Below are 26,933 nucleotides of genomic sequence, written 5' to 3'. Positions count from 1 at the left end.
TGTTGACCATTCCAACAGACATAAGACCATATCCATTATTTAGACTTGTGATATAAGCGCTCGTGCCATAAATTAATGCAACTCTCTTTAGTTAATTTATGTTTCGTACCATGCGAAATTGCATGCAAGATTTCACTCTATGAGGCAGTACTCAGTAGCATTAACCAAAAATAGTTATCACAACCAGATAAAGAACTAGTGCAACTAACATCTGAACCAAGAAATAGACAGAACTTGCTAAGAACAAGAATAACCAAATTTGTCCGACTTAGATATAGAAACCTAATTTCGTCTAAAAGACAAAACAACATAAACCTCTTTCAGGTCCAGTAAATACCAGTTCCTAATAATAACCGAAAGATGCCTATAGCCTCAACTTTAAACTGATTTGCAATTGCCCCGTATAGACGCATATTTCAACATCAATTGGCGTTTGACATTTCAGGCAACCCTGCATGGACACACATATGTGAATAGTATGTCTAGGTATAGAAGGTAAATTAACCACATGACAAACCAAAAAAAATGAAAAGTTTGCCTTTTGTACCACGCTAGGCGTGATACTTAGTAAATTCATTCTTTATGTGTCCAATGACCTTGCAAAAGAAACAAGTATAAATCTTATCATGTTCGTTCTGTTGTGGAGCATTCGCAGCTTCCTTAGCCTTACTTCTTTTCCATCTAGAGAAGTTGATGCCAAGTGAGCGCTTTCTATTTTTTCTTATTTCAATCTTTTCTCTTCTTGCACAAAACAAAGAAATGGGCTCATTTACCTTAAATTAACTGAATTGTGCAAGAAAATATACTAAAAACCATATGCAATAGCAGGTTATCAGATAGCTCTACCTTAAGCACCTTTAGTATTGAAGCAAGATTAGATTGCTCCTTCTTTTTTAATGTACTCCCTTATGTTCCCCTTGCCCTTATACCTTATTGAGATACAATTTGCTAAAGCATACTCATCTCAGCCATTTCGTTTCTCTCGAAATGCTTCTCAATAGCAGTAAGGAACAATTTAGCATCACTCTCTTCAGACAAAACTTTCTTTGAGAATTTCTAGAATTACACACTTTATGATTATTAAATTAAGGTAATTGGAAAGATCCCACCACTCAAAGTTCCTTTTGTCCTCAGGGGACTTGCAACTGTTAGAGCGATAAATTGTACCGTTCGAAGTGCCAAGTTCATAACAATGCAACCAATAACTATCAAAAAATGTTCTCATTCCAAACCTTAAAACTTGTGCCAGTTAGCACCAGGATGAAATTTAGTGCAACGTTAATGGAGGTAAATAAGTATCAATTGAACAAAGAACAGATAGAGGAAAAATAAAATCAGCTCACTCAATCCATAAAATAAAAATTAATAATGGCAGGTCCCATACAAGATACCTAGCACAACATTGAAAATCTGTCTATGGACATGAAATATCAACTTGTAAGTGGTACTCTCAGTGCAATAATCAAATACAGACAATCGGTCATGTCAAATAATAAGCCTTCCGACGGGCCGACTTACTATTCACATGGAAACCTTATGATAGTCACGTATTCATTACCGCAAGGCATGTAAGGAATCCAGCCAGATAGTAACCTTCCTACGGGCCGATTACTATTCGAATGAAATTCCAAACACGCAAAATACATCTTGTATTCCAAATAGATTAATCTACACAAGAGAGCTCACTATGGTTAGATGTTGCTTCAACTAACCTATTCAGAATATTAGACATTTAAGGGAAAAAAATTACTATTATTTATTTTCAGACCTAAAAAAGGGTAAAAAATTAGATCCGAAATTCCCAAAATTGGGCCTACAAATAGGATAACCCATAATATATAACGATTAGTTTAATAAAATTCAACATGCACGTGACCTGAAATTACTATAAACAAGAAAAGAAAGAAGCTTCTGTGCATGCCAGATTAAATGGGGACATTTCAGTCATGGAAAGCCATGGCTGTATGATATATTCAGCAAAACACAAACACCCTTAGTGGAAAAGCTGCCATCATCAATCAGCCTAACAAGTTGGATACAATGTAGAAAATTCGTTCTTCTTCAAGTGCCTCGATTTCCTGTTGTATCTCCTTCATTTTAGTTTCTTTTTCCTCTTTCTCTGAGAGCAACCTTGGCAACTCGTCTTCATAATAGCGAAGCAATGCCTCTAAGGACGCACCTCTCTGTAAACAGTCACTCTCATTTGCTTTGATTAGAGAAGGTAACTCCTGAAATCCATTAAAAGAAACATCAATTCATGACAAGTGGGTCAATTCCAGGCATGCCAAAATAATGAAACGAGCCAGAAAAAGAGTGAAATTGAACGTGAAAAGAAAGAGAGCAATTTATATATATATATATATATGGGGATTGATTTCTGATACATATAAACTGATAGCCATCACATCAAGGTTCATCACGTAACCGACCAGGGAGGGGGAATCACAGCACGGGGCTGACCTTGGAAATGCCGCAGAAGACGTGAGAAGCAAAATTGCATTCCTTGCAGTAATAGACCGGAAACTTGGGATTTCTTTTCTCCTCACAGGCATCACAGTAGTGAACATTCCAATACCCTCCTTCGACCACTGATTTTGTACAGACCAGGTCGTGGAAACTGGGGCGCAGTGCAAATGAAGATCATGAACGCACTGAGGAATCATGCAAACAAAAGTGGGTGAATTGATCTTGGAGTCATTAACGCAGACACTGCACCTGGAATCTCCGGAGAAGCCTACCTTCTCAAAGAGAGAATGGAGGTAGCTGGGATCCCGAAGCTTCAAGGTTGGAACAAGGGCTGCGCATTCCAGATCCAGGTCATAGTCGCACTTGCTGCAGCAGTACGAGAACTGCAAGTAGTACTTCTTTTGACAGCGAGAACAATGGTATTCCGTCCAGCCACTCCCACATAACCTGGGATCGAGAATGAGCGTATGTGGCGGGTGGAGAGGGTGGTCAATCTGTGTAGCCAACTGCCGCTCAGCACAGTATAATAAGACGAGTATTATTACTGTGGAATATTTTCCTTCAGTTTATCCTCAGATACACAAACGAGGGATATGTATGTCGTTGCCAGATTTGTGAATGTAGAATGTTCGTGACCTTCCACTGAGACCTTTGCGACTTCCACCTATGCGTGTGTTGCATGCCTTTAGCCACCATCTGGAAATTCGCACGCGAAGGGCACCCTTTTGTATCCATTGAGGTAGGAGTACATGAAGAATCTCATGTTGCTGAGGTTTTTCGTGGTCGTGGCCACATCTGCGGCAAAAGTGGCGATACCAAGTTCTTCAAGTGCCTATCCCCTGGGTGTCCCAACTTCTGCCATTTTCACTGCATTCCATTTGACGTGCCCAAGTCCACCAAGCACGAGTATCACTATCATCCTCTTACCTTCACCGAGTCTTACGCTGAAGATGGCAGGGATGAACATTACTGCGACGCAGTGGTTCCAGTATTGCTGTGAAGAATGCGACTTTACTGCTCATACTGGTTGCGCGACATCCAAAGTAAACTTCAGTTCCTGCATGCACATCCTCACAGTCGCATGTATATGATCTTCCTTCATAATTCCTGCAGAGAGTTTAGTTGTCTTCTTAGATGCCATAATTTTTGTCTTTTCTCTAAATAACTGCCTACTAAATCTCAATATAATGTACTGATATGCACAATTCAAATTTGGCCCTCAGGTCCTGCCAGCACTGATTGCAGAGACGGAGGCTAATATATTGATGTTTTCTGTTCCTTTCTGCATAGACCCACTCACCCAGGAGCTAAACCGCAAGATTGATCGACAACTTGACGAAGAGAATTGTCTAATGGAGGATTTGGAAGAAATTGTGGCAAAAATGGAGAAAACGAAGAGAACATGTGTGCGCTGACGAGCGAAACTTGATCAAGACGGAACTTACACTCCCTGGATCACCTTATCAATGTTGTTCATGTCTGCATCTATTTAGACCATGTCCAATGCAAGTGCCAAGTCGGGTGTCTTGGTACACGAGGCACTTGCATTGGCCCTCGCCCAGCACTAGGCCAATTGGAAGAGGCATTGAACATTAGGCACAATGCCTCCGCGCAGGCACCGAGCCCTCCAGGTGCCCCACCAATCCTGGTAGGCCCCGTGGCCTCCCCGGGCCCACACGGCCTGCCGCTGTCAGTGCTTTATTTAGCAAAGGCTCTTTTTCTGTTAGCACCCCGACTGCTACTGTACCGAATTGATTTAAAAAAAAATTTAATTAAATTATTTAATTAGCTTACTCCCAATAAATATCAAGACATATTCAAATACTTCCCACCCAATTTCCACTCCTCCAAATTAAGCTTTTACCCTTCATTTTTCTGGAAAAAAATGGATCCAAATCAATTCAACCTCAACGCTTTCGACAATTACATGCAAAATTTCAATTTCCCACAAGATCCGAAGTCCTGAACTCCTCAATCTTCAAATTCACGAAATCTAAATTATCCCAAGTCCACCAAATTTTCCATTTCCCACCAACATGAACACACTGTGTGGAATTACGAATACATCATCTTCCCAATTTATGGGGGGCCGGCTTCGGATCGGCAAGTGCTGGGACATCATCTGATCAATCTCCTCATATGACCTTAAGTTCACCATTTACTCAATTATCCGCCACAATGGTCTAGATGCTATCGACCTCAATGTTTGGCAATGGGAAGAGAATGAGCTGTTGTTGAGTGCATGGTTAGATGTATCGAAAGATCCTGTTGTCGGCACCAACAAAAAGGGCAATTCGTTCTAGAAACGGATCCAAAGCTGTTGCAAGGAAAACAACCCAGGCCTGATCAACAGAGAAATAAACTCGATGAAGAAATGGTGGTACAAGATCAGCACATCTGCTCAAAATTTCATGGATTCTACAGACAAGCGTCTAGTCATCGTCAAAGCGGTATGAATGATAACAACATACTTGTTATAGCCCATGCACTCTATCTAGAAAAGCATCGTAATAATTTCAGTTATAAGAGGCAATGAAATGTTCTCAAGAGGGAACCAAAATGGAGAGATCCTGAAACTTGTAGAGGAGGTTCAAAGCGAGTAAATACAAGTTCTTTCGGGGTGTACTCAACATCGTCAAACCCCGAAAACACCAGCAGCGGAGGATGCTGCTGTGGATCCCCTGCGTCCTAAAGGCAGCAAAGCAGCCAAGAGAAAAAACAGGGAAAAATCAAAAGCGACCGCTAGAAACCTTTTCAGGGATGAGGTGGAATTGCTCAAATCCGAAGCAGCGAGGAGACTATCTCTCATAGATGAATTGAAGAGCGTCAAGCTATAGGAGATTGAGTTGAAGAGACTAGAATGGGAGCGGCAAATGCTTACCACGGACATCTCTACAATATCTAAGCAATAACGAGAATAACACGTGAAGATTATCGCACAAATTAGGTCCAAGTACAACTAATTTTAGTTTCAATTTTTTTTTTGTAACGATGTATTGTATAAATGTTAAATTTTATTAATTTTGATTATTAATTTTTTATTAGTGTAATTATTTTGATAAGATTAAACTCTATTGTTATGTTTAATCAATTTAAGAAATCTTTGTTATTAAAATACCTTATTTATATTATGTAATATGATGTTTATTCATTTATGTAATATAAAAATTGTGTGAGCCCCTATGATACCCAAAGTGAGTGCCTCTCATTAGAGTTAAACTTTTGGAGTGAGTATCTTACATTTTGACGTGACGTTATTGTGGCACTCAGTAAGCCCCTATTGGCACCTAAATGAGAGTCATCCATTATATATGCTCTTACACCTCTCTTCATAAGAGCATTGTACATGCTCTTAAGAATGTGCTTGTATAACAAAATTATAAGTATTTAATGATTTATATGTATTACTAATTTAATCCTAATTGTATATATATTCCCAATTGTTTATTTTGATATTTATTTTTATGACGTTATACTATATATATAATTACTTTTCTAATGATATTTATTACGGAGATTTACCTTAATGACTTTAGTGTGCACATTGGTGTAATGTTTAATATGATTTTTCTTTTATTCCGTGAGTAGCGTCGATCACACTCTTGTTATTATATTTGAGAAGACAAGTAGATTGTCTAATTTGCCTTCTCCCTTAAATGCCTTTAATAAAATAAATATAATTAATACAAGTCACGGAATAGAATTCATAATTGTAAATTGCAACAGATAGCTACCAATCCACACTCCCCATTTTTCTCCTCTTCACTCTCCCATTCCCTCTTTGCCAGCAACCCAAAAAAAAGAAAAGAAAGCGCCCTCCTTTCCACAAAAATGTAAATGCTACAATCAATTTAAAAAAACTAATATGTGAAAAATGGCGGATAAATTGGACAATTATTAATTTATTTTTGTTTATTTATATACTTTAATTAATATTATATAATCAACATGCAGGAGTAAATTAATTTTGTGCGTAGCATGGTCTCTTTCTAGTACTATTATAAAAGGAGAAGCAAACATTTTGTTTAACTTTCACTTTCTTAATTTGTCCTTATCAGACATTTTCAATTTTAATAAAAACCATTGATATAAGGTTAAAATAGTAAAATTACTCACAAGATTACCTACCCACACACTCACTCATCCTACTTTTTCTCACCTTCTCTCATATTTCTCCTCTCTTTGTTCGACATTACTTTTCTTCCAAATTATACTTAAGCAATTTATTTATGATTTACATATTAATGACAATATATTTTTTAATTACATAACAATTAAATTTTTTAGGTTAATTGGAGGGAGCGACGCACATTATTTTGTTAAATTAATAATTGAATATTGATTTCATATATGGTCATAATAAACAGATAAGGATTATATTTTTTAATAATTTCACCTTAGTGCGGGGACACCTCTAATATATACAAAACAAGAACACGGTGGGTCTAATCATATGATTTTAGAATGCTCAATTTCTTGAATGAAATTCTCTTAGTTTTTGGAGCTTTTTCTTTTTTTGCACATTTATTAATTTTTAAAATGAAACGATATAAATTTTTTTATAGTATGTACCTTGGTATCTAAAAGTTCAACAGGCTCTGACTAATCCAGTTTGAGTTAAGTTTGTCCAATGGGGGATAAAGATATAATTTCATGGGACGATTCATTATTTTTCGATTTTTTTAGCTTTGTTTAAAAAGATTTTTAAATTTTAATTTTTTAAATCATATGATATAGATTTTGATTTACTATTATGCCACTATTTATTGTATTGTATTCAACTTTATATAATAAATAGATAGATGAATATAATAAGAAGTAGAAGTGCCACACTTGTGATCAATCTAGCTATGTATTATTGCTACCACTAAATGTAAGTTCTTTAATTTTTCGCACGCATGTAGGTTCTACAAATTTTTGCTTCTTTTCTCGCACATAAATTTTTGTAAAACTTTTAAATTCTTCAATTTCATGTAAAATCACGTTGTATCTCGTGCAATGCACGAGTTTTATGACTAGTATAATATAATGAAAAGTTACGGTGAGCTTAGTCATATGGCTTTGGAATGCTCAATTGTTGAAAGAGGTGTTCTCGATTTTTGACCTTCTCTTTCTTTAAACAAACTTTTAAGACTATATATTGGTCGATCGATCATTATTTTCTCGATTTTTAAAAAGAAATTCTAATTTTTATTTTTAAAAATTTTATAAAATAATATAAGTGTAGATTTCTGGACTAAATAAATAGCATTAAATGAAGGACTAACTTTATAACTTTTCTTCTTGCTCTCGTATCAAAATAATTAATGTTGAAGAAAGAAAATATAAAGAAACAAAGCAGTAGGTAGACTGTGGGAGGAGGTGAGTTCTTCAGCCAGCAAGTGTCCGACAAGAAAAGGAGTGATTTGCATAACTATTAATAAAATAAAATGTTTAGCTAGATTACGACAAATGTACCATTGAGTATAAAATAAAATAAAATAAAATAGTATCTGTTTGAAATTAGAATAGCATAGCTTGTAATTGCAGGATGCACGTACAATCACGTGTCATACTCCTAACTGGTGAAAAAGAAAGGGTCGTTTGGGTAAGGCAATCACGTGCATCCTTATGCTACAATATTCAAATTTCAAACAGATACTACAAACAATTTTTTACGCTAAAAAGTATGGTAATCAAGCTAAATCCAATTATTTTACTTTTCGAAACACTCCAATAAATGAGGCATGTGAAAAAAAAAAGCATGCTCTCCGTATTCAGATTCATTGGGCCGTTTGGATTCAGAGTTAAAGTTACTTTGATTTTGATTTTGATTTTGATTTTGATTGTGGAAAATGACAAATGAGATATGATTATAAATTTGACTTGGGAAATGTGTGTTTTTGTTGTGTAGTGTGTTGAGTTAAAGTTAAAGTTAAAATTTTTAAATTGGAAAATGTGTATTTTTATTGTATAGTGTGTTGAATTAAAGTTAAAGTTAAAGTTAAAATCAGGATTCTTTGAATCCAAACGGGGCTGCATTTTCCGCAATCTTTCTATCTGAATTTACTTTGAGAAGCCTACTTTGTAGGGAAAAAAAACAGTAATAACACAAAAATTCAAGTTATCTTCAGCACTTTCTTCCATCTCTTTCTATCCGAATGCGCTCTCCTCATCTTGAAACAAAAAAAAAAAACATGAAATGTAACTTATGGACAAACTTATCTTCACGTATATCTTCATCATGGAAAACTTAAAATGAAATGTAACTTATGGACAAAAGTATCTTCCCATATATCATTCACCTAGTTGGTCTCATCCTTATAGAGACTTAATTACGAGCTTTTGAACTGGCAGTACGTATCAATGTCAGCTTTTTTCCTAAATCAGTGCACGCTCTTGATCTCATACGCGTACCCATTAATTTGAAGAAGTAAATAAAATAATGATTATAATTTCCTGCCCACTAGAAAAAGAAAATAACTTACCAATCCAAATATACTAATTATAATGGCAAAGGTTTTATAAAATATCACCTTATATGAATTACTAGCATATGAACCGCGCGATACTGCAAATCAAAAGAAAATTTAACTTTTAAGTTTACAATATTAGTTTTTGTAATAACCAAATATAAAGTATAGTTGAAATTAATGATAGAACTGCCTGCATGTAAAAATATGAACTCTCAATTCTTAGTGAATGATTAAGATTTCCTAAAAGAGATTATAATAATTAATATCTTATAGCTAGGGTAAAACAACTAATATTTCTCCTCTATAGTGTTAATTTGAATTTTCAATATTTCTAATTGAAAAATCCTGGTCACAATATAATAGGCCATATGTGGTCCTGTTAATTTAAATTGGAATTAAGTATGATACTTTAATTTATTACACAAAGCTTAGTGGGATTAACTTGTTTTATAAAACTTCTCATTGATTGGATAATCCATGAAATATCGGAGATATGTATGATATATATTTTTAAAGAAATTTATTTCTAAAAATATTATAAATATGTATTTTTCAAGCATTCGGTGGTAAAAAATCCATATAAATAACTATAATTTATTAATTACGCTTTATATTGCAAGGCATGTTCAAAAAGATAAAAATAGAGAGATAAAAAGGCTTTACATAAAAATTGTAATAAGCTGGAAAAAAGGGAGAGAAGAGAATAAAGGAAATTATGTACCTATATTTTCTTTTAACCTAATTACACAGTAGTGTTATTAATTATACAACAGTCCATGCAACACTTGCAATTCCATCCAACAACAGAGACACAGAGAGGTTTCAGCCCTGGCATGGCATGGCCTACTCGAAATTTTAGTTCATTCATAGGAATTACTCACTCCATCATTCATAGAAATTTTAGCTCATTCTCTTGGCACCAATATTCATACAGCGGAATATTTGAATCGATTCGAGTCGCATCACATCGATTCTGTCTTTTTGCCTTGACCAAACAAACCATTGCCACAACAGCCAGTAATTAGATGGAAATCGTGCCCGCTACTTCATTATCCATTACAATGATCAACTCCAGTCAATAATCTTCCGGCCATTCCAGTTGAGTTTCAGCCCAGCAATGCAGAGAAAGAAATTGGATAATTATACGACAAGCAACGACAATCTGATCATCAACAACATAGTTTCTTTCGTAGAGTTAGGTAAGCGGTAATGTGATCAATAGTTCCACTGAGCCTGGTGACAAAGAAGAAGATGCAAAAGGTAACTGCATTTCTCTAGCTGATCTTGTTACTGCTTGTGCGGAAACTTTGTAAATTCGTACGGAGCAATTAACGAATTCTGGCAAAATTGCAAGATTAGTGAAACTAAGCGAAGAAAAGAACTTCTGCAATGTCCGGCTGAAGACTGAAGTGAAGGCCTGGTGAGTTGGACGGAAACGAGTCAGAGGGGGTTATCTATGGAGCAAGATGACACTTGAGATCCATATGAATCGAGAAGCATGAGCTTTAACATAAAGCAAATAGACAGGATGTTCGGAACCCAGTTTCCAATAGAGCTGAAATTAATACAAGCAAGGAAAGAAAGAAGCTTGCGCGCATGCCAGATTAAACGGGGACATTACAGTCAATGGGCAACCATGGCAGTATATTCGATATATCCCGCAACAATACTCCCTTAGATAGTTACCCAGTCAACAACTTAGATAGTTGGTGGATAACTCGCTGAGCTTCAAGTGCCCCGACTTTCTGCGCTATCTCCTCCAATTTGTTTTCTAGTTCCTCTTTCTCTGAGCGCAATCTCGGCAACTTGTCTTTGTAATAGCGAAGCAATGCCTCTAAGCAGTCCCCTCTCTGTAAACAGTCACTCTCATATGCTTCGATTAGAGAAGGTAACTCCTGAAATCCATTAAAAGAAACATCAATTCATGACGAGTGAGTCAATTTCCAGGCATGCCAAAGTCATGAAAGAAACGGAAAAAAAAAAAAAAAGTCCTAATGCTGGGTTTACATCTGCATATGTAGGTGAGTGAATATAACCGGCCAGGGAGGGGGAATCACATCACAGGGCTGACCTTGGAAATGCCACAGAAGACATGGCAAGCAAAATTGCATTCCTTGCAGTAATAGACCGGAAATTTGGGATTCCGTTTCTCCTCACAGGCATCACAGTAGTAACCATCCCAATGCCCTCCTTCAGTCACTGATTTTGTATAGACAAGGTCGTGGAAATTGTGGTACTCGTGCCTGACTGTCTGCGGTAGAGTGATCGGTGCGCAGTGCAAATGAAGAGCATGAACACACTCAGGAACCGCGCAAACAAAAATGGGTGAATTGATCTTGGAGTCAGCGCCGCCGAAGTCATCACCGCAGACACTGCACGTGGCATATCTGCAGATGTCTACCTTCTCAAAGAGGAAAAGGAGGTGGCTGGGATCCCGAAGCTTCAAGGTTGGAACAAGCGATGCGCATTCTAGATCCAGGTCGTAGTTGCACTCGCTGCAATGGTAAAAGAAGTGTACGCAGTTCTTTTGACAGCAAGAACAGTGGTATATCCCGTAGCTGCGAATCCTGAATAACTCGGTATTGAGAATGAGCGGATGTGGCGGGAGTAGAGGGTGATCAATCTGGGGAGCCAACTGCCGTTCAGCACAGGGCTTGTGGAGGTAGAACCCGCAATCCTTACATCCATACACTGGACATGCTTCAGGAACGAGATCCTGGGCGCACACATGGCATTCAGTTTCAGGGTATCGAAGGGTATCATCAATCTGAATTAATACTAAAGGGTGCTCGTGAGAGAAATGTTGAATCTCCATCATCGATCTGCCAGTAAAGCGTTTTGCGGTTTCAGGTGGAAGGAAACAGGGAAAGTATACAATCGATTGTTTTATTATATAATGGATACCAGAACAAAGACTAGGATGTCGTTTCAGTCTTGGTCTTTCTTTATAATAATATCCATTGTTCTCCTCGACAAGACGAATATTTTGTCAGTGTAAAAGCTACACGTCGCAAGCCGATACGGAACCTCTGAACTTTAATTCATATTTTTATGGGTGTAATTTAATTAATATTTGTACGCGTGTTATTAGCTTAGACTGCGCAGTGATTGCTCAAGATGAATGAGGAAAGGAAGAAACTCCATATATATAGATTGTACATGGATTGTATGTGACCGTAGCCGTAGGGTTCTTTCTTTGTTTCTGAGATTTCAATCAGTCCCCCACCTCATCAGCGGAAACTGAAAGTAGTACTGGAAGGGAAGAAGACACTCAACCTTTTCCAGACCTGGGAGATCTGGAAGCAGCTTGCGATTCCATCGACGATCATACAAGTAAGATATCCCAGGCGTGTAACGACCAGATGGATATGGCATCGGCAGCGGCAGGCGTGTGGGTGGTGCCCCGTGCCGCTGGAGAAAACACGAAGGAAGCAAAAGTTAGGCATCCCAGCCACAGCCATCCTCTGGTCAAATGTACTGTAGATCTAGATGGAACGGGTTGCCAGGAATGCGGTCAACCTTTTCCCCCAGGAGGGGTTGCTTATGGATGTAAAGATTGCGCTTATTATCTGCACCTGCCCTGCCTCCCGGCTGTACATACTACCCTCCATCCGCGACACCCACTTACCCCTAGATATCGCACGGACGAGAAAGATATCTATAGTTGCGAGATCTGTCATCGGTTAGCTGACGTGACCTTCCACTGCGACCCTTGCGGCTTCCACCTATGCGAGTATTGCATGTCTTTTGCCCCCACCTGCAGATTTGAACACGATGGACACACTTTTGTATCCTTCGAGAAAGGAGATTATGAACACCCCGTTCTCCTTCGGTGTCTTCCTCAATATGCCTGCCCCATCTGCGGCAAAAGTGGTGATACCAAGTACTTCAGGTGCCTGTCTCCTGGCTGTTTCAACTATTGCCATTTCCACTGCATTCCATTTGACGTGCCCAAGACCATCAAGCACGAGTATCACTATCATCCTCTTACCTTCACCGAGTCTTATGCCGAAGAAGGCAGGGCCGAACATTACTGTGATGCTTGTGAAGAAGAGAGAGACCCAATGGCTCCAGTGTATCGCTGTGAAGAATGCGACTTTACTGCTCATACTGCTTGCGCGATATCCAAAGTAAAACTTTATTCCTGCATGCACATCGGATATCCTTATGATCGCGTTATGATCTTCCTTCATAATCCCTGCAAAAGTTTTAGTTGTCTTCTTATATGCCATGATTTTTTCCTTTCCTCTATAAATAAATTCCCTACTTATAAATCTTAGCATGTACTTACTGATATGGATAAATTTAAATTTGGCCCTTAGGTTCTGCCAGCACTGATTGCAGAGAGGGACGCCAATCCATCCATGGTTCCTGTTCCTTTCTGCACAGACCCAGTCCTCAGGGAGCTAGACCTCGGTATTGCTCGACTCCTCGATAAAGCCTGGTCTCTAAGAAGGGCTTTGGAAAGAACTGTAGCAAAATTGGAGAAAACGGAGAGAACTTGTGCTAGATATTCTGCATTTATGCAGAGGGACTTATGAACTTCTTCATGCCATGGAGTGGAGATTTCTGCTGCTTGCTTACATGCATATATACACATTTGTTTTGTGAAATCTCATGTCTTTTGTAATGTCATGGTCTGAAGCTGCCTGGGACTGGGAGGGAACTCAATCACTCGAGACTAGGCATGACTTGCCTTCACCCTTCCTTATTCATTTTAATTAAGCAGTTCCTGCTGCCAAGAATTATCCTTGCCTACTATTTAGTTACTGTACTCTGAACTCTGTTGTGCTTCCTTTTCTATTGATGTCTGCTCTACCTGTAACCAGTTCATGCATCAATTATATATACATTCCCATGCTATCTTCGCATAGATTCCTTCACCGAAATGGAACTGCTGCAAAATCTAGAGATATGAACAGTTAAAGGAGGGAGTGTCTCTTGTTGGGTTGGGGTCTATACACGTCATATATATATATATATATATATATAAACTTGACAGTGGAACAATAAAACTCTATTTGGGAAGTAAAAAAATTTTCTACCAGACAAAGAAGGTCGATATTTGAACAAGGAGGGACCCACCAGTTGCCTTTGTTTCATTTGTGTTAAATTTTTTTTTTTTTTTTGCTATCGGTGACAACTGAAATTATGATAAAGTAAAGACAAAGCAAGCTATCTTTAACTTTAATTGGGTCCCATAAGAAAGATAGAGAAAGGCACGGCAAGGAAAAAAATATTAAGACAAGTCAAACCAAGGCAACTGATGAGTCCTTTCCTCTTCAAAATATCGACTGCCCTTTGTCTGATAGCAAGTTAAATTTAGTATAGTTGAAAAATATTTTAGCTCTCAAACTGGGCCTAAAGAAGGTCTAACAGCGCGTTTGTTTTAGGAAATCATTGAAGTCAAACTTCGTGGGGGAATCATCAGCAAAGTTTCTCTCTCTTCGCTCTTTAGAGAGAGAATGCTCTCTAATAGATTTTAGGCGGGAAAGCTGCTTTTCCGATCATCCTAATCGGAACTGTGTGATTTTTGTTGCAAATCTCTTCAATCTGTGTTGAGTTTGATTGCCTCAACTCAATCGAATTCACAAAGGATTGGTTAGAGTGCTTGTTGTTGATTGATTGTCGGAATTGATGGCGACTTCTGGAGGGAAATCTGATGGCATAGTTGGGGTGATCGGGGATCTAATTTGTGCACGTAGTGCATCTATTGTTCCTGAGAGTTCTACTGCTGCGAATTCTGACTCTGAATCTAGTCGCTCTTGGATGCAAGTTCTCGTAGGAGGATCGGGGAAGACTCCATTGAAGTATTTTGAGCATGTGGCTGTGGATGGACGTCATGTCATCAAGCCGCCTAAATCTGTGATAGAGGAGGGCCGATTTCGATGGAAGAATGCTCTAGTTGGTCAATTCCTTGGTAAGAAGCTCAGCTTGCACAAGATCTACTCTACTGCAAATTATATGGGGAAGGAAAGGGCATGTGAGTATCCCTGAACTTGATGATGGCCTTGTTTTGTTTGATTTTGAGACTGAAGAAGGAAGGAATTTTGTTTTGAACCATGGACCATGGCATATAAATCACAGTCTGATTGTGCTTAGACCTTGGGAAAAGGGGATTCGAGCTCTTGATCTAGGGCAGAAGAAAGTGCCAGTATGGGTTAAGATTTCTAAAATTCCGCTAGAACTAATGACGGGACAGGGGCTGAGCTACGTTGCTGGTGGACCAGGGATTCTTGTGTGTTTGGAGAAGAAGGTTGAGTATATTTCTCATGGAAACTCTGCTAGAGCGCGTGTTGATATTACAATGCGGGATGATTTGCCTATTTCTTTGACAGTTATGATGGAGGATGGGCAATTCATTGATGTGGAAGTTGAGTATCATATCCTTGGAAACCTAAGACCCAAGTGAAGAAATGGGTCCCTAAGACTCAGCCAAATGATGTTTTCTGTGGCTGATGAATCTGCAGGAAATGAGAAGGTAGCTACAGAGCCTGCTGAGGTTGTGGTGGAGGTAGCTTTTTGACTCTGGTAAATTGAAGGGAGTTGAATTAACCAAATCTTCTCAAAAGAGTTCTATATTGCTGAAAGGAAGTGGGGAGTCAGCAAATAAGTCTGAGATGAAAGACAAGTGCAATTTCCGTGTCAAAAGCTGAAACCAAGACTCAGTCCACTAATTGATATGCAGTTTTGGAGGAATCTGATCAAGATGTGCTAAATCGATCTCCCAAGAAGTCTAGAGCTTCAGTTTAGGGGTTTAATCAGCCGATGCAGAATATAACACAGCCTCGCAGGAAGAAGGGAGTTAAGAAGCAGGTGCAACATGAAGTAGTTGGACAAATGTTTGGGGGGTCAGGACCACAGGTTCCAACCTCTCGAATGGTTAGAATATTAACATGGAATGTTAGGGGGTTTTAACAGACCCCTTAAGCACCAGGAATTGAGAAAACTGGTTGCTTCTCATAAAGTAAAAATTGCTTGTATCTTAGAGACTAGAGTACAGGAAATGAAGATGCAGGGTATTATGGATGGTATGTTTAGTGATTGGACTCTCATTCACGATTATGCATATGCACATCTTGGGACCATTCACTAATACAAGCATAGATCATTGTAGAGGTCTTACTCCTTAAATTTAATTTAAAAAAATACAGATACTTAAGATGTATTTGAGAATTACTTAATGACTGCGTGGACGTAAATGACAAGTTTTAAATAGATGTAAGTACAATTAAAGTGGGCTCCAATAACATAAGCCCATAATTTGATTTACGAGAGCTTTCCGCATAGCTTGGAAGCCCATAATTTGATTTATGAGAGCTTTTTACGTAGACTTTTCGTCGACTAAATCTTATGTAAACGCCTGTGCAACATTCGGGCTACAAGACTAGTTATTCCTGTAACCTAGATATGTATCATCGAAAATCGCACTAATGTACTCATGTATATACATATATATTTTAAATTTACCATGTCCTTTAAAATAATAAGGATTGAGACCTCTAATGATACTGGTTTAATATGTATCGCAATCCGCGATAGCCTGCCTCATTACGCGCTCCCCAACTCACCATTTGGTTCTCCCTAGAGACTATCTCGGATTGTGATAATAAAACCAACCTTTCTTTTCCACAACAAACAGTATGTTCTTGTCGAAATGCTCGTCATATTCCTACTCATATATTTTCTGCAATCTTTTCCATCTGACTTGCCTTTCAGAAACCTGCTCTGTAGAAGAAAAAACAGCAATAAAATGTCTAAACGACATCTTATTTAAATTTTATTATCCTAAATATATCTTATTTAAACTTTCAGATATATAGATCTTTCAAGTTAGATTTTCATTAGGCTAGGTAATTAACACAAAATTTAACTTTTGAAAGTGAGTTCAAATCATCTTCTGCACTTTCTTCCATCTCTTCCTATCCGAATGCGCTCTCTTCGTCCGTAAACAAATAACATGAAATGTAACTTACGGACAAACTTATCTTTGCATATATCAATCACTAAAAAGATTTCTTCATCTTGGAAAATATAAAATGAAACGTAACTTATGGACAAAACTATCTTCACATATACCAATCACTAATTGGTCTCATCCCGATACACTCGATTACAAGCTTTTGAACTGGTAGTACGTATCAGCTTTTTCTCCGCTCGGTGCACGCTCTTGATCTCATACACATACCCATTAACTTGAAGAAGTAAACAAAATAATGATAATAACTTCCTACCGCTAGACAAAGAAAATAACCTACCAATCCAAATATAATAACCAATAACAGCGAAAGTTTTGCAAAATGTCACCTTATAGTAGTAAATTATCAACGGCTGACAAGTCGTATGTAATGCTCTAACATTTCTAAGCCCTTTCCCTGAATATATATGAAAGCATCTATACAATAATTTAGATAATGTAATAAAGAAAAAAAATATTAGTTCCCTAATAGTATGAAGAAAGAAACACCATACATGTTTATAAGGGTAAAAACCCAACTAATCAAGTGAGGAAATAGTAAAATAAATTAAGAGGTTACACTATTTATTTATGCAGAATAAGAAACACTTCCTTGGATGCTACTGATGGAAAGAAGAAAACTTCCATCAAGAAACTAACAAAACACTCATACCTCGGGACAAATCAAGAGGTTACACTACATATTTCTGCAGAGTCTCTCATGAAATCTTCCCTCTTTGCCTTCAATTACGTTTGAAGAAGACTTGCAACCTTATTATGACCATCGCTCATTGGTTGTCCATAGATTCCGTTATCAAGAAGTGTATCCACGGCTTCCTGTACCAGTACTCTAACATAATCAACATTCAACTCCAGTCTGCGTTATTAAATTCAATTATCTTCAATTCTATTCGAAGACAAAAGAAAAAATTCTACTTTGATTTTAATCTGCTGGTAAATTATTTTGTAGCAAAGATATTATATAATACCCGAGAAAAACTCGGCTTTATTAATACTACTCTCCCATCGATAATTTAGCAAGATCGGAATCAAGTTTGCTGGATCTTTTGGACCAAATTAAAGTGTCCCATGTCTCCCAGTGGCAGGATCCCCCTCCTGTACAAGGAGATTCGATCACGCAGCAGCCCCTCAGTTCGAAGAGGTCACCCGGCCGACTACTCAGAAATTCCATCCCTGCTCGTGGCTGGACAAAGATCAACAAGACGCAGCGTGGTCTAGTATTATTATATTGCTATTCAGCAGAGGTTGCTTCCAATGAATATGGTTTCATCATCAAGTCATGGTGCTCCCATCAGTCTCTCCATCCCTCCACCTGCTAATTCCGTCCTCCTTTCTATCTACTTGGCCTTAAATATCGGTTGGTCGAAGAGTTGGATTGAGAGCGGTCCACTTATTCTAGTTGATGCAATCTTTAAACCCCGGCAAGCCCCGTGGGAACTCAAAAACATTTTGCTTGACATTACTAGTTTGCTTTCTTTCTTTAGGAAAATTACACACAAAAAAAAAAAAAGCCAGAGTTTTCCCTTTTATCTAAGAATTAGCCAAATTTAAATTTTATCTTACAAAAATACCGGAGTTTTCATTTTTGTCTTTGATATGGCCAATTACCGGACTCCGTTAACGTTTTTCATCCATTTGCTGAACAATGGATTTCACGAACGTTAAAATGGACCCAGAGCTGCACACGCAGCACCACTCACAACACCTCATAAAAGGTTCTAAAAAATTGAAAAAAATAAAAGAAAATTCCTCAAAAAATTGGAAAACATTAAAAAAATTCAGAAAAAATGAAAAATAAAGAAAATTCACAAAGTTCGTAAATTTTTTAAATTCAAAAAAATTACTAAAAATTCAAAGAACTTATGAAAATTAAAGAAAACACGTAAAAATTCTAAACATTAAGAAACAAATTGATAAAATTTATGGAAATTGAGAAAAAATTTTAAAGGAGAAAATTTAGAAAAATTATAGAAAATACAAACAAATTAAAATTATCTTTGGTTTCTAATTTTTTTAAAAAAAATTTCATGAACTATTTAATTTTTCCAATTTGCTTTTGATTGCCTTTTCTTTCATTTATAAGTTTCAGAAAAAAGAAAAATATTAAGGACGAAATTGAAAATGGGATTGGGAAATGATGCGATTCTCGCCAAGAATGACGAGACCCGACAACTAAAGGAATCCAAGATCGTTCCACTATCAAATTTGATTAACGAACCCTCAACCCGTTGTTTACAACATAAACAAGAACCTTGGTATAATTGACCTCAACCCGTTGTTTATTGAGAAACAAGAACCTCGGTATATAGGAAGACGCCACAAACGGTGATAGAAAGCCGTTTGATAAGTCGATGAAGACGCCACAAACGGTGGTGGAAAGCCGTTTGATAAGTCGTTGATGAACGCCACGGAAAATTCCGATAAGTTCGAATTAGTTCTTCAAGAACCAAAGAGAATACTCTCACAATTTTCTGAATATTCCTCTTCATTAAAAATTGACTAAGATGAATATATATAGACATAAAGTAATCCTAATCTGGCCATATCTCCTCCTAAAGATAAGGAAATTAAAACCTAGAATATCGATAGAGATATGACATAATCTATAAAGATATGAAATCTAAATACCCCTAGAATATCTCTATGATTTAAATTTTAAACAAATCTGATGATATCTTTTCTTGATTATCAAATATTCTAGAAGATTTCTCAAACACTTGCTGAATTTAGCCTTGTTCGGAATCTTCTATAACTTGAATTATGTTAATGGATTTTTGTTGATCACGTGGTTCATGTCCAATGGGTCTCCACGAATTTGCTTGAGCCCAAACCTCTTGAATCAGGCCATTGAGTTCATCTTTAAACTTCTTCGCTCGTGCTCGCGTAATCGATCCAATTGGAACTTAAATTGGATCTCTTAAAGTCGCGTTACAATTTGCATCAGGAAAGGCGCCAAACTCGAAACTGTAACTTTTATACATATATCTATATATATATATATTGGAAAGCAGACCCGCCGGGAGACAAAAACTCAAAATCCGCGCCATGGAGCAATCATCAATGTGGACGCTCCACTCCGCTCCGGTCAAAAGCCACAATTCTCCCCTCAATTGAAGTCGTCGGCTGCTTGACTTCCACTAATCGGCGAGGGTAGGGCTACTGGTGAGTGGCTTTATTCGGGTTTCTGCAATCGCGATGACCCTTCGATTTTGAGCCTCATGGCTCCTGAACTTGTGCTGAATCTTGATCTGGGGCAAGGGGAATTTCATGTGTTGTCGTTGATGTGCTTCTCGTTTGGAAATTTTAGCTGCAAGCTGTAAGCTCTGAAGCTCAATGAGAAGTTGGGTTTGTTTTCTTTGATCCAATGTGTTCGGTTCCGGATCAATACAACTCTCACCCTTCCTCTTACTCTCAATTTTTTTCATATCCCCTTTTTTATTGTTTTTTCCCGTCTTTTGGGTTGACAGTGCTTGAAAGACTGGATCTTGATTAAAGTTGTTCTCTTTTGAAGGGACATGACCATTGCCTGCAATTTCGCAGTTTCTAAGGCTTCGTAAGTGATACTCACGGATCCCCATTGCAAAGATTCATATGTATCTGGTACAAAAAGTTTCAAAAGTAAACAATGAGAGTGAATGGACTCTTTATAGCAGTTAAATCTATCTTGACGGAATATATTAGCTGCCAAGTCAGGAAAAAAACGTTGACCCTTATGATGCAAATTTGTTTTTGCCAGACGATGATATGTAAGCAACATGCCACACTAAAATGCAAGGTGCACTTTTGTGCATGGGCATGAGATTTTTCGTCAAGTCCCGTGCCAGGGAAGCTCCAAGGATGTATATATCTGGGTAGCCAGAGTCAATCTTTTGTTTGAGGTCCATCCTGTGAAAAATTTGTATAAAAGCCCCATTTAGGTCCTATCTGATGGGGATGCCCTCATGGGAGGTGACATCAAACTGGTAAGCCCTTAGGTTCTCTTCCCTCCACATGGAGCAGGGCACTGTGCAATCGGCTGGAGTACAATGATGTGCACTTCTGCATTGAGATTGGACGGATGACGTCCTCTCTTTGATATGTTATCAACCCAAGGAGGCTGTAACACGATCAAGGCAGTAAGAATTCACGGAGTCCGATACCAAATAGAGAGGGAACATTCCTAGACATATGTAGTGTGGTGACCCTCTGACCTAATAGAGTCGATCTTTGGTTACGGTCCATGCCGTGACTGTTAATTTTTGGCTCGGGACATGTTTGATTTCTGCTGATAATGCTCTTTGGAAAATGGTCCTATTCTTGATATGATCTCACTGTTCGAAAATGTGTGGAAATACCATTGCTGCCTTTTTATTTAATTTGTTTTTGTCAGGATTTTGGGTGCTGTAAAAGTGAAGAAACCATTCAGGCTTACTTCCAACTACTTCTCTCGCAAGTATTTTGTTAGGAAGATTACAATGAGCAATTGTCAGAGGAATGACCTAAATGGTGTTAGTACGGAGGCTAGAGGTGCACTAATTGTTTTAGAAGGATTGGACCGTAGTGGGAAAACTTCGCAATCGAGTAGACTGCTTTCGTACCTGGAGGGATTGGGGCATTCAGCTGAACTATGGAGATTTCCTGACAGAACTACAAGCGTCGGGAAAATGATTTCTTCATATCTTTCGAATGAATCCCAGTTGGACGATCACACTATACATCTCCTCTTCAGTGCAAACCGGTGGGAGAAGAAGTATGTTATTTATGTTATTTCACATTCTTTTTCCTCCAAGATGCAGTGACAAAATGACTCAAAACTGAGTTTGGTATAAGTTCGAGTAGCAATTGCCATTCATTTCCAAGAACTCATCTTTTAACCATCATCTGAGTAAAAGACTTGGGGCTGGTCAGTTGAAATACGAAGGAACTTCGGTTTTTGTCAGGAAAAGTTCAGATATAAAAGCAGAACTACCAAGTTAATCTGTTGGCAATTGAAAAATGTTCTGTTTTTGCAATTCGCTGATGTACGTGATTTGCTTTTGTTATCATTGTCTATTTTTTAGGTGGCTTACTCTTTCCACACTATTTCTGGTGTTGATGCTTTGCTTACATTTGTGTTACAATTTGTTCTGAAATTGGTGATAGCATTTTACAGGTCATTAATGGAAGAAAAGTTGAAGTCTGGGACCTCCCTTATAGTTGACCGATATTCATACTCGGGGGTTGCTTTTTCATCTGCGAAAGGACTCGACATTGATTGGTGCAAGGTGAAGACTCGCTACAATTTGTTTTTCAAATATATTAATAGATTTTTTCCTCTTCGTGGTTCTCACCCTTAAGTGTGACCTTTGAAGGCACCAGAGATCGGGTTGTTGGCACCAGATCTTGTCATCTATCTCAATATCCTGCCCGAGGCAAGTTCTTTATCCTACCTGAAAATTAACTGTATCCCTCTTAAGTTATGGATTTTGAGGAGATGATATAAAGTTTGTATTTTCCCTTAAGAAAACTAACATTTGAAAAATTTTCAGAAAGCTGCTGAAAGAGGAGGATATGGAGGTGAGAGATATGAGAAGCTCGAATTCCAGAAGAAGGTTGCTGCATATTATCAAATTCTCCGTGATGCTTCCTGGAAGGTAAAACTGTTAGCTTCCTCTACTATGTTTCTAAGTACTTGATAAAATAGCTGAGATTGATATACCTCCTAGTTGTGTCTTTATCTTTAAATGATTTTATTGTCTCAGGATTGTACGTAACAATGCCTTTTTTCTTTTGTGCCATTTCAGCCAATGGCCAAATTTTGGTATTCATATTCCAGAGTGTTTCTTGTGTTGTATATCGATACAAATCATAGTCTAATTGGTGAAGTCACTATTTGGGTCCATTTCTATCAATTTTTACTCCAGACTATGAAAAAATTGTCTGCTGAAAACTTTGTTTCCTTATGTTATAGGTTATGGGTAAAGATATTTACATTGTTCACACCGATAGACAAGAAGGGAATATTTCTCTACTTTTCTCTGGTGTTCTTTTCTCATTCTCTTTGCTACCTTCTCTTCTGTATGCAATGCAAATCATTCAGTGAATGAGTTTTCACATCATTTTGCAGGTAGTAGATGCGCTATTACCGATTGAAGAGATCGAGAAGCAGCTGCAGGTGGCTGTACTGGACTGTGTCAAGGCATGCCAAGGGGGAAAGCCCCTCTCATGCCTCTGGTCTTCTTAAGTGGTCGATATCTTTGTTGCCAACAGAAGCTTGAAAACATCGTATGAGAGAATCACCAGTTCTTTTAGGTTGACAGGGAATGTTGTCTTGTTGTTTTTAGGCAACAGAGGGAATGTTGTCTGGATTTGAGAAAATCACCGAATACAAACAGATGTCCCTTCTTTTTCCCAGAAAAATTGCATTATTTAGTCTTCAATTCCAATTCGGAATGCTGCAGTATGCTCGGCCTCGGACTCGGACTCATGATCACTTTCTCAATATCGTTGTAGTTGGACATGTTGATTGCCGATTAAGAAATGTGTAAGGTCAGCACGCCCAATAGGTCTCTGGCTCTCTAAAATGTCACTGAAGTCTCCATAGATACATCTAGTGTGAACTAATCATCTGGAACCTTAAGCGGTTAGGTTGGCTAACAACTTCTGGCAAGTTTGCAACTTTAAGAGAGATTAATGGTGTGTTTGGTTTTAGAGTTGAGTTGAGTTGAATTTTAATTTTAATTGGTTTGTAATGATTGTATTGTTGAATTATAAGAAAAAATATGAAAAAATAATGAATAATTGAGAGAAAGTAATGATTAAGTGATGATCGTGTTATTGAATTGTGAAAAAAAGTAATGAATGGTTGAAAGAATTTAATATTAAAAACTGAATTGAATAATTAAAAAAACTTAAAAAAATGGAAAAAGTAATGATAAGTGTTAGAAGATAATGTGTTCGGTTTTAAAGTTGAGTTTAGTTTTAATTTTAATTAGTTTGTAATGATTGTGATGTTAAATTATGAGAAAAAATGTGAAAAAATAATGAATAGTTGAGAAAATTTATTATTAAAAATTAAATTGAATGATTAAAAAAATTGAAGAAAAAAGAAAAAGTAATAATTGTGTTATTGTCTTTTATTGTGGAGTGAGTAGAGTTAAAGTTAGAGTTAAAATATTAAATCAGATTGAAAAATCAAACGGGGAGAACGTTTGTTTGGTTTCGCAATCGGATTTTAAGATTTTAACTCTAACTTTTACTCTACTCACTACACAACAAAAGTCAACTCTTCAAAGTAAAAAAGGTGAGCCCCATACATAAACTAACATACAACTCCATACTCAATTCAATTTTTAATACTAAATCCTCTCAACTATTCATTATTTTTCTTATAATTCAACAATATAATCATTACAACCCAATTAAAATCAAAACTCAACTCTACTCAACTTTAAAATCAAACACATTTGGTAGGATCTGTCGGCATTTCTTCCCCGGAAGGGTATTGCGCCATAAAAGAAAAAGATGCTGTCACTGGGGGCCTCGTAGGGGAAGAGGATTGATTTTATATCGTGGCAGTTGTTCTCAATCCAAATCAAGAGTTGAGGTTGGATTTTTCTTTTTCCTTTTTTCCGGCTCGACGGATTGTTATTAGATTTTCAAATCTTCTCTGTTACTAGCCTTCTTGAAGTATCCAAAGAAAGCCCTTTTATCTTTTACTCTTCACAATTTTATATTTTTTGAGAAGACAGCAGTTCAGGCAAATGTTCTCATTATTATCACCCGTTGGCCCTACATAAACTCTCTCTTTCTTCCCTCAGTTAAAGAATTTAATTTCATATTTAATACATCAATTAGAATAAAAAAATTATTCAATTATGTGTAGATTAACATTTTTAAACTTTTTTCATTGAATGATAACAAATATAAAAATTTAAAAAAGCACGTATAAGTTGCCGAAAGAATGGGAAAGAGATTAAATGATGGGCCACTATTAAAAGCTTGGCTCCACTAAAGCCTTTATTTTTTAGATCGAGCATGGGCATCTGAATAAACATTGTCAACTCAATTGAACCAATCATTTGTTCACCAAAGGGGGATAAAAAGACAAATTGAACCAATCATTGGTAAACAGCTTTGTATATCCTCCTGATAATTCTCTTTTTAAGATCAAGTGACACACTACTTGTAATTTCATTAATATCCAAAGACTACTTATAACACGCGAATGTTAAAAAGATAATTAGACATACAATACATATCTATTTAGTTGTAATGGAAATTTAGGCCTTGTTTGGTTCGTGGATGCAATTTTAAAATCACAATTCTAACTTAACTTTACCCACTACAAAACAAAATAATTCATACAAAATTAAAGAGTGAGTTCTATTTATACCACTTTTTTTCACAACAAAACAACATAACTCATACAAAATCAAAGGGTGGATCTCATTTATACCACTCTTTTTCAAAATCAAAATTTAATTTTAAAATCTTATTATGAAACCAAACGCAGCATTAGCATTTCTCCTCGCTCAAATTCTAACCTCTCTATATAAAAATATATAATATCTATCCATCTATCTATCTATCTATTACAAAGAAAGAGCCTTTCTCTTTTTCGAATTCTCGACAAATTTATTTTAAATAATTTCATGAATTTGCCCTATATTCATTTTAAAAAGTAATCAATCATTTAAAAATAAACTAATTTAGGATATACAATAATATTCTGACATAACATTCTCTCTCTTTTCTTTCCATATTTTTCCATCTCCTCACATGTCTCTCCTTTCTTTCATGTTGATACCTCTCTCCATCCTTTCTCTCACTAGGTAAACATACTTATAAGATAATTTTGTAAACATTTTTAATTAATCTTTCAAGATTTGCAAGGTATTGACATATAAAATTTTCTGAATGATTAATATTAGCAAAGAAATCTCAATTACTTTTTCAAAGTTTTGTTATAAATATAATGACCTGTAGTTAGTATTATATATTCAACAAGTAATAAAACTTATCAGATAGTTATCTTATTACAAGGTTAATTTTATAAATAAAAAAATGAAATTGTGCATTCAAGTATTAGCATACACGTACAAAATTATAAATATAGCATAGAGTTATTTTGATCGTTTTATTAGATCCACATGTAGCGTGGGTATACAAATTAGTAATCATAAGACGATAACCAATTTACGAAACATTACCCTTTAACATAACACATGAAAAATCATTTTTCTGCTCTGTAAGTCCGCTCGACTTTATTTCAGCACCCAATCCCAAACTCATCCTTCGTCTCTATCACAAGCTTTCTCTCCTCTGCGGAACAATTAGGAAGCTAGTACCCCACTGGCCCCATCGAAGTTGCCGGAGGGACCCTTCCAGCAACCTCTCCGACGTTCATGGAGTTGTTGGGGATGGAAATTAGATAGGAGTGGCCGACGTTAAGCCCTCAATCCTCCTCACATATTTGTAGATGAGATAAAGACAGAAGGAAAGGAAGAAGTGCAAGGGGCTCCATGCCAACAACTTCGACCTTAGACGTAAATGACGGCGAGTGGTGGGATGTTAGGGGTGTTTTTGTGGAGATAGAAAAGATCTAGGATTATTTTTATTGAGATTAGAATTGACCCCCGCATTAACTTAAGTGACGTTGAGGATGAATTGCCTAAAAGATAAACTTTGAGGGCGAATAATAAAAAATTTACATTATCCATTGTTGGGAATTGATGTATGCCCTAGAGGTAATCTATAATCAGTTCTGTAATATGATATCTATTTCATTATAAAACGAGGCATTTATGTTATTGTGTAGATTGCGCTAAATATGATTTTACACAATAATGTCCTTGGAATAGTATGTTCAATAGGGCATCAAGTGTGACTTGATTGTGAGATCCTATAATTACTGAACATTATTCCTAAATGTCCATAGTCAAAGTATTATCGTTAATTAGGACAACGATAATACGGTTAGACTAGTATGGGTGTTGATTGATGACCAAGTCTCACAGGTCATGAATATGGAGATATCAAGTCACACCACAGGTATACATTAAGAGTAATGTGTA

The 26,933-nt window shown here is 36.9% G+C and overlaps 3 protein-coding genes across 6 annotated transcripts; 2 read left to right on the top strand and 1 right to left on the bottom strand.

The window, feature by feature from the left end:
• Positions 1-10,136: 10,136 nt before the first annotated feature.
• On the bottom strand, positions 10,137-11,832 carry LOC116213084. The gene is made up of 2 exons (XM_031547895.1): positions 10,993-11,832; positions 10,137-10,816 (listed from the first exon to the last, which is right to left on the bottom strand). The coding sequence occupies exons 1-2, from the start codon at positions 11,737-11,739 to the stop codon at positions 10,604-10,606; spliced, it is 960 nt and encodes a 319-aa protein (XP_031403755.1). The 5' UTR covers positions 11,740-11,832; the 3' UTR covers positions 10,137-10,603.
• A 264-nt stretch (positions 11,833-12,096) lies between these two features.
• On the top strand, positions 12,097-13,663 carry LOC116213083. Its single transcript, XM_031547894.1, has 2 exons — positions 12,097-13,051; positions 13,244-13,663. The coding sequence occupies exons 1-2, from the start codon at positions 12,284-12,286 to the stop codon at positions 13,460-13,462; spliced, it is 987 nt and encodes a 328-aa protein (XP_031403754.1). The 5' UTR covers positions 12,097-12,283; the 3' UTR covers positions 13,463-13,663.
• Positions 13,664-20,067: 6,404 nt separating this feature from the next.
• Positions 20,068-23,329, top strand: LOC116212797 (thymidylate kinase-like). Of its 4 annotated transcripts, none has more exons than XM_031547501.1 (7): positions 20,068-20,215; positions 20,411-20,452; positions 21,269-21,628; positions 22,031-22,142; positions 22,237-22,289; positions 22,407-22,511; positions 22,985-23,121. In XM_031547501.1, the coding sequence occupies exons 1-7, from the start codon at positions 20,118-20,120 to the stop codon at positions 22,986-22,988; spliced, it is 774 nt and encodes a 257-aa protein (XP_031403361.1). In that variant the 5' UTR covers positions 20,068-20,117; the 3' UTR covers positions 22,989-23,121. The 4 variants fall into 4 exon arrangements, with proteins under 4 accessions (XP_031403361.1, XP_031403359.1, XP_031403357.1 ...); XM_031547499.1 differs by lacking the exon at positions 22,985-23,121 and adding an exon at positions 22,829-22,978; XM_031547497.1 differs by lacking the exon at positions 22,985-23,121 and adding an exon at positions 22,829-22,978 and having other exon boundaries at positions 22,230-22,289.
• Positions 23,330-26,933: the final 3,604 nt, after the last annotated feature.

This window comes from Punica granatum, chromosome 7 (genome assembly GCF_007655135.1).
Source record: "Punica granatum isolate Tunisia-2019 chromosome 7, ASM765513v2, whole genome shotgun sequence".
NCBI classification, from domain to species: Eukaryota; Viridiplantae; Streptophyta; class Magnoliopsida; order Myrtales; family Lythraceae; genus Punica; species Punica granatum.
This window is presented reverse-complemented; position numbering and strand designations above follow the sequence as displayed.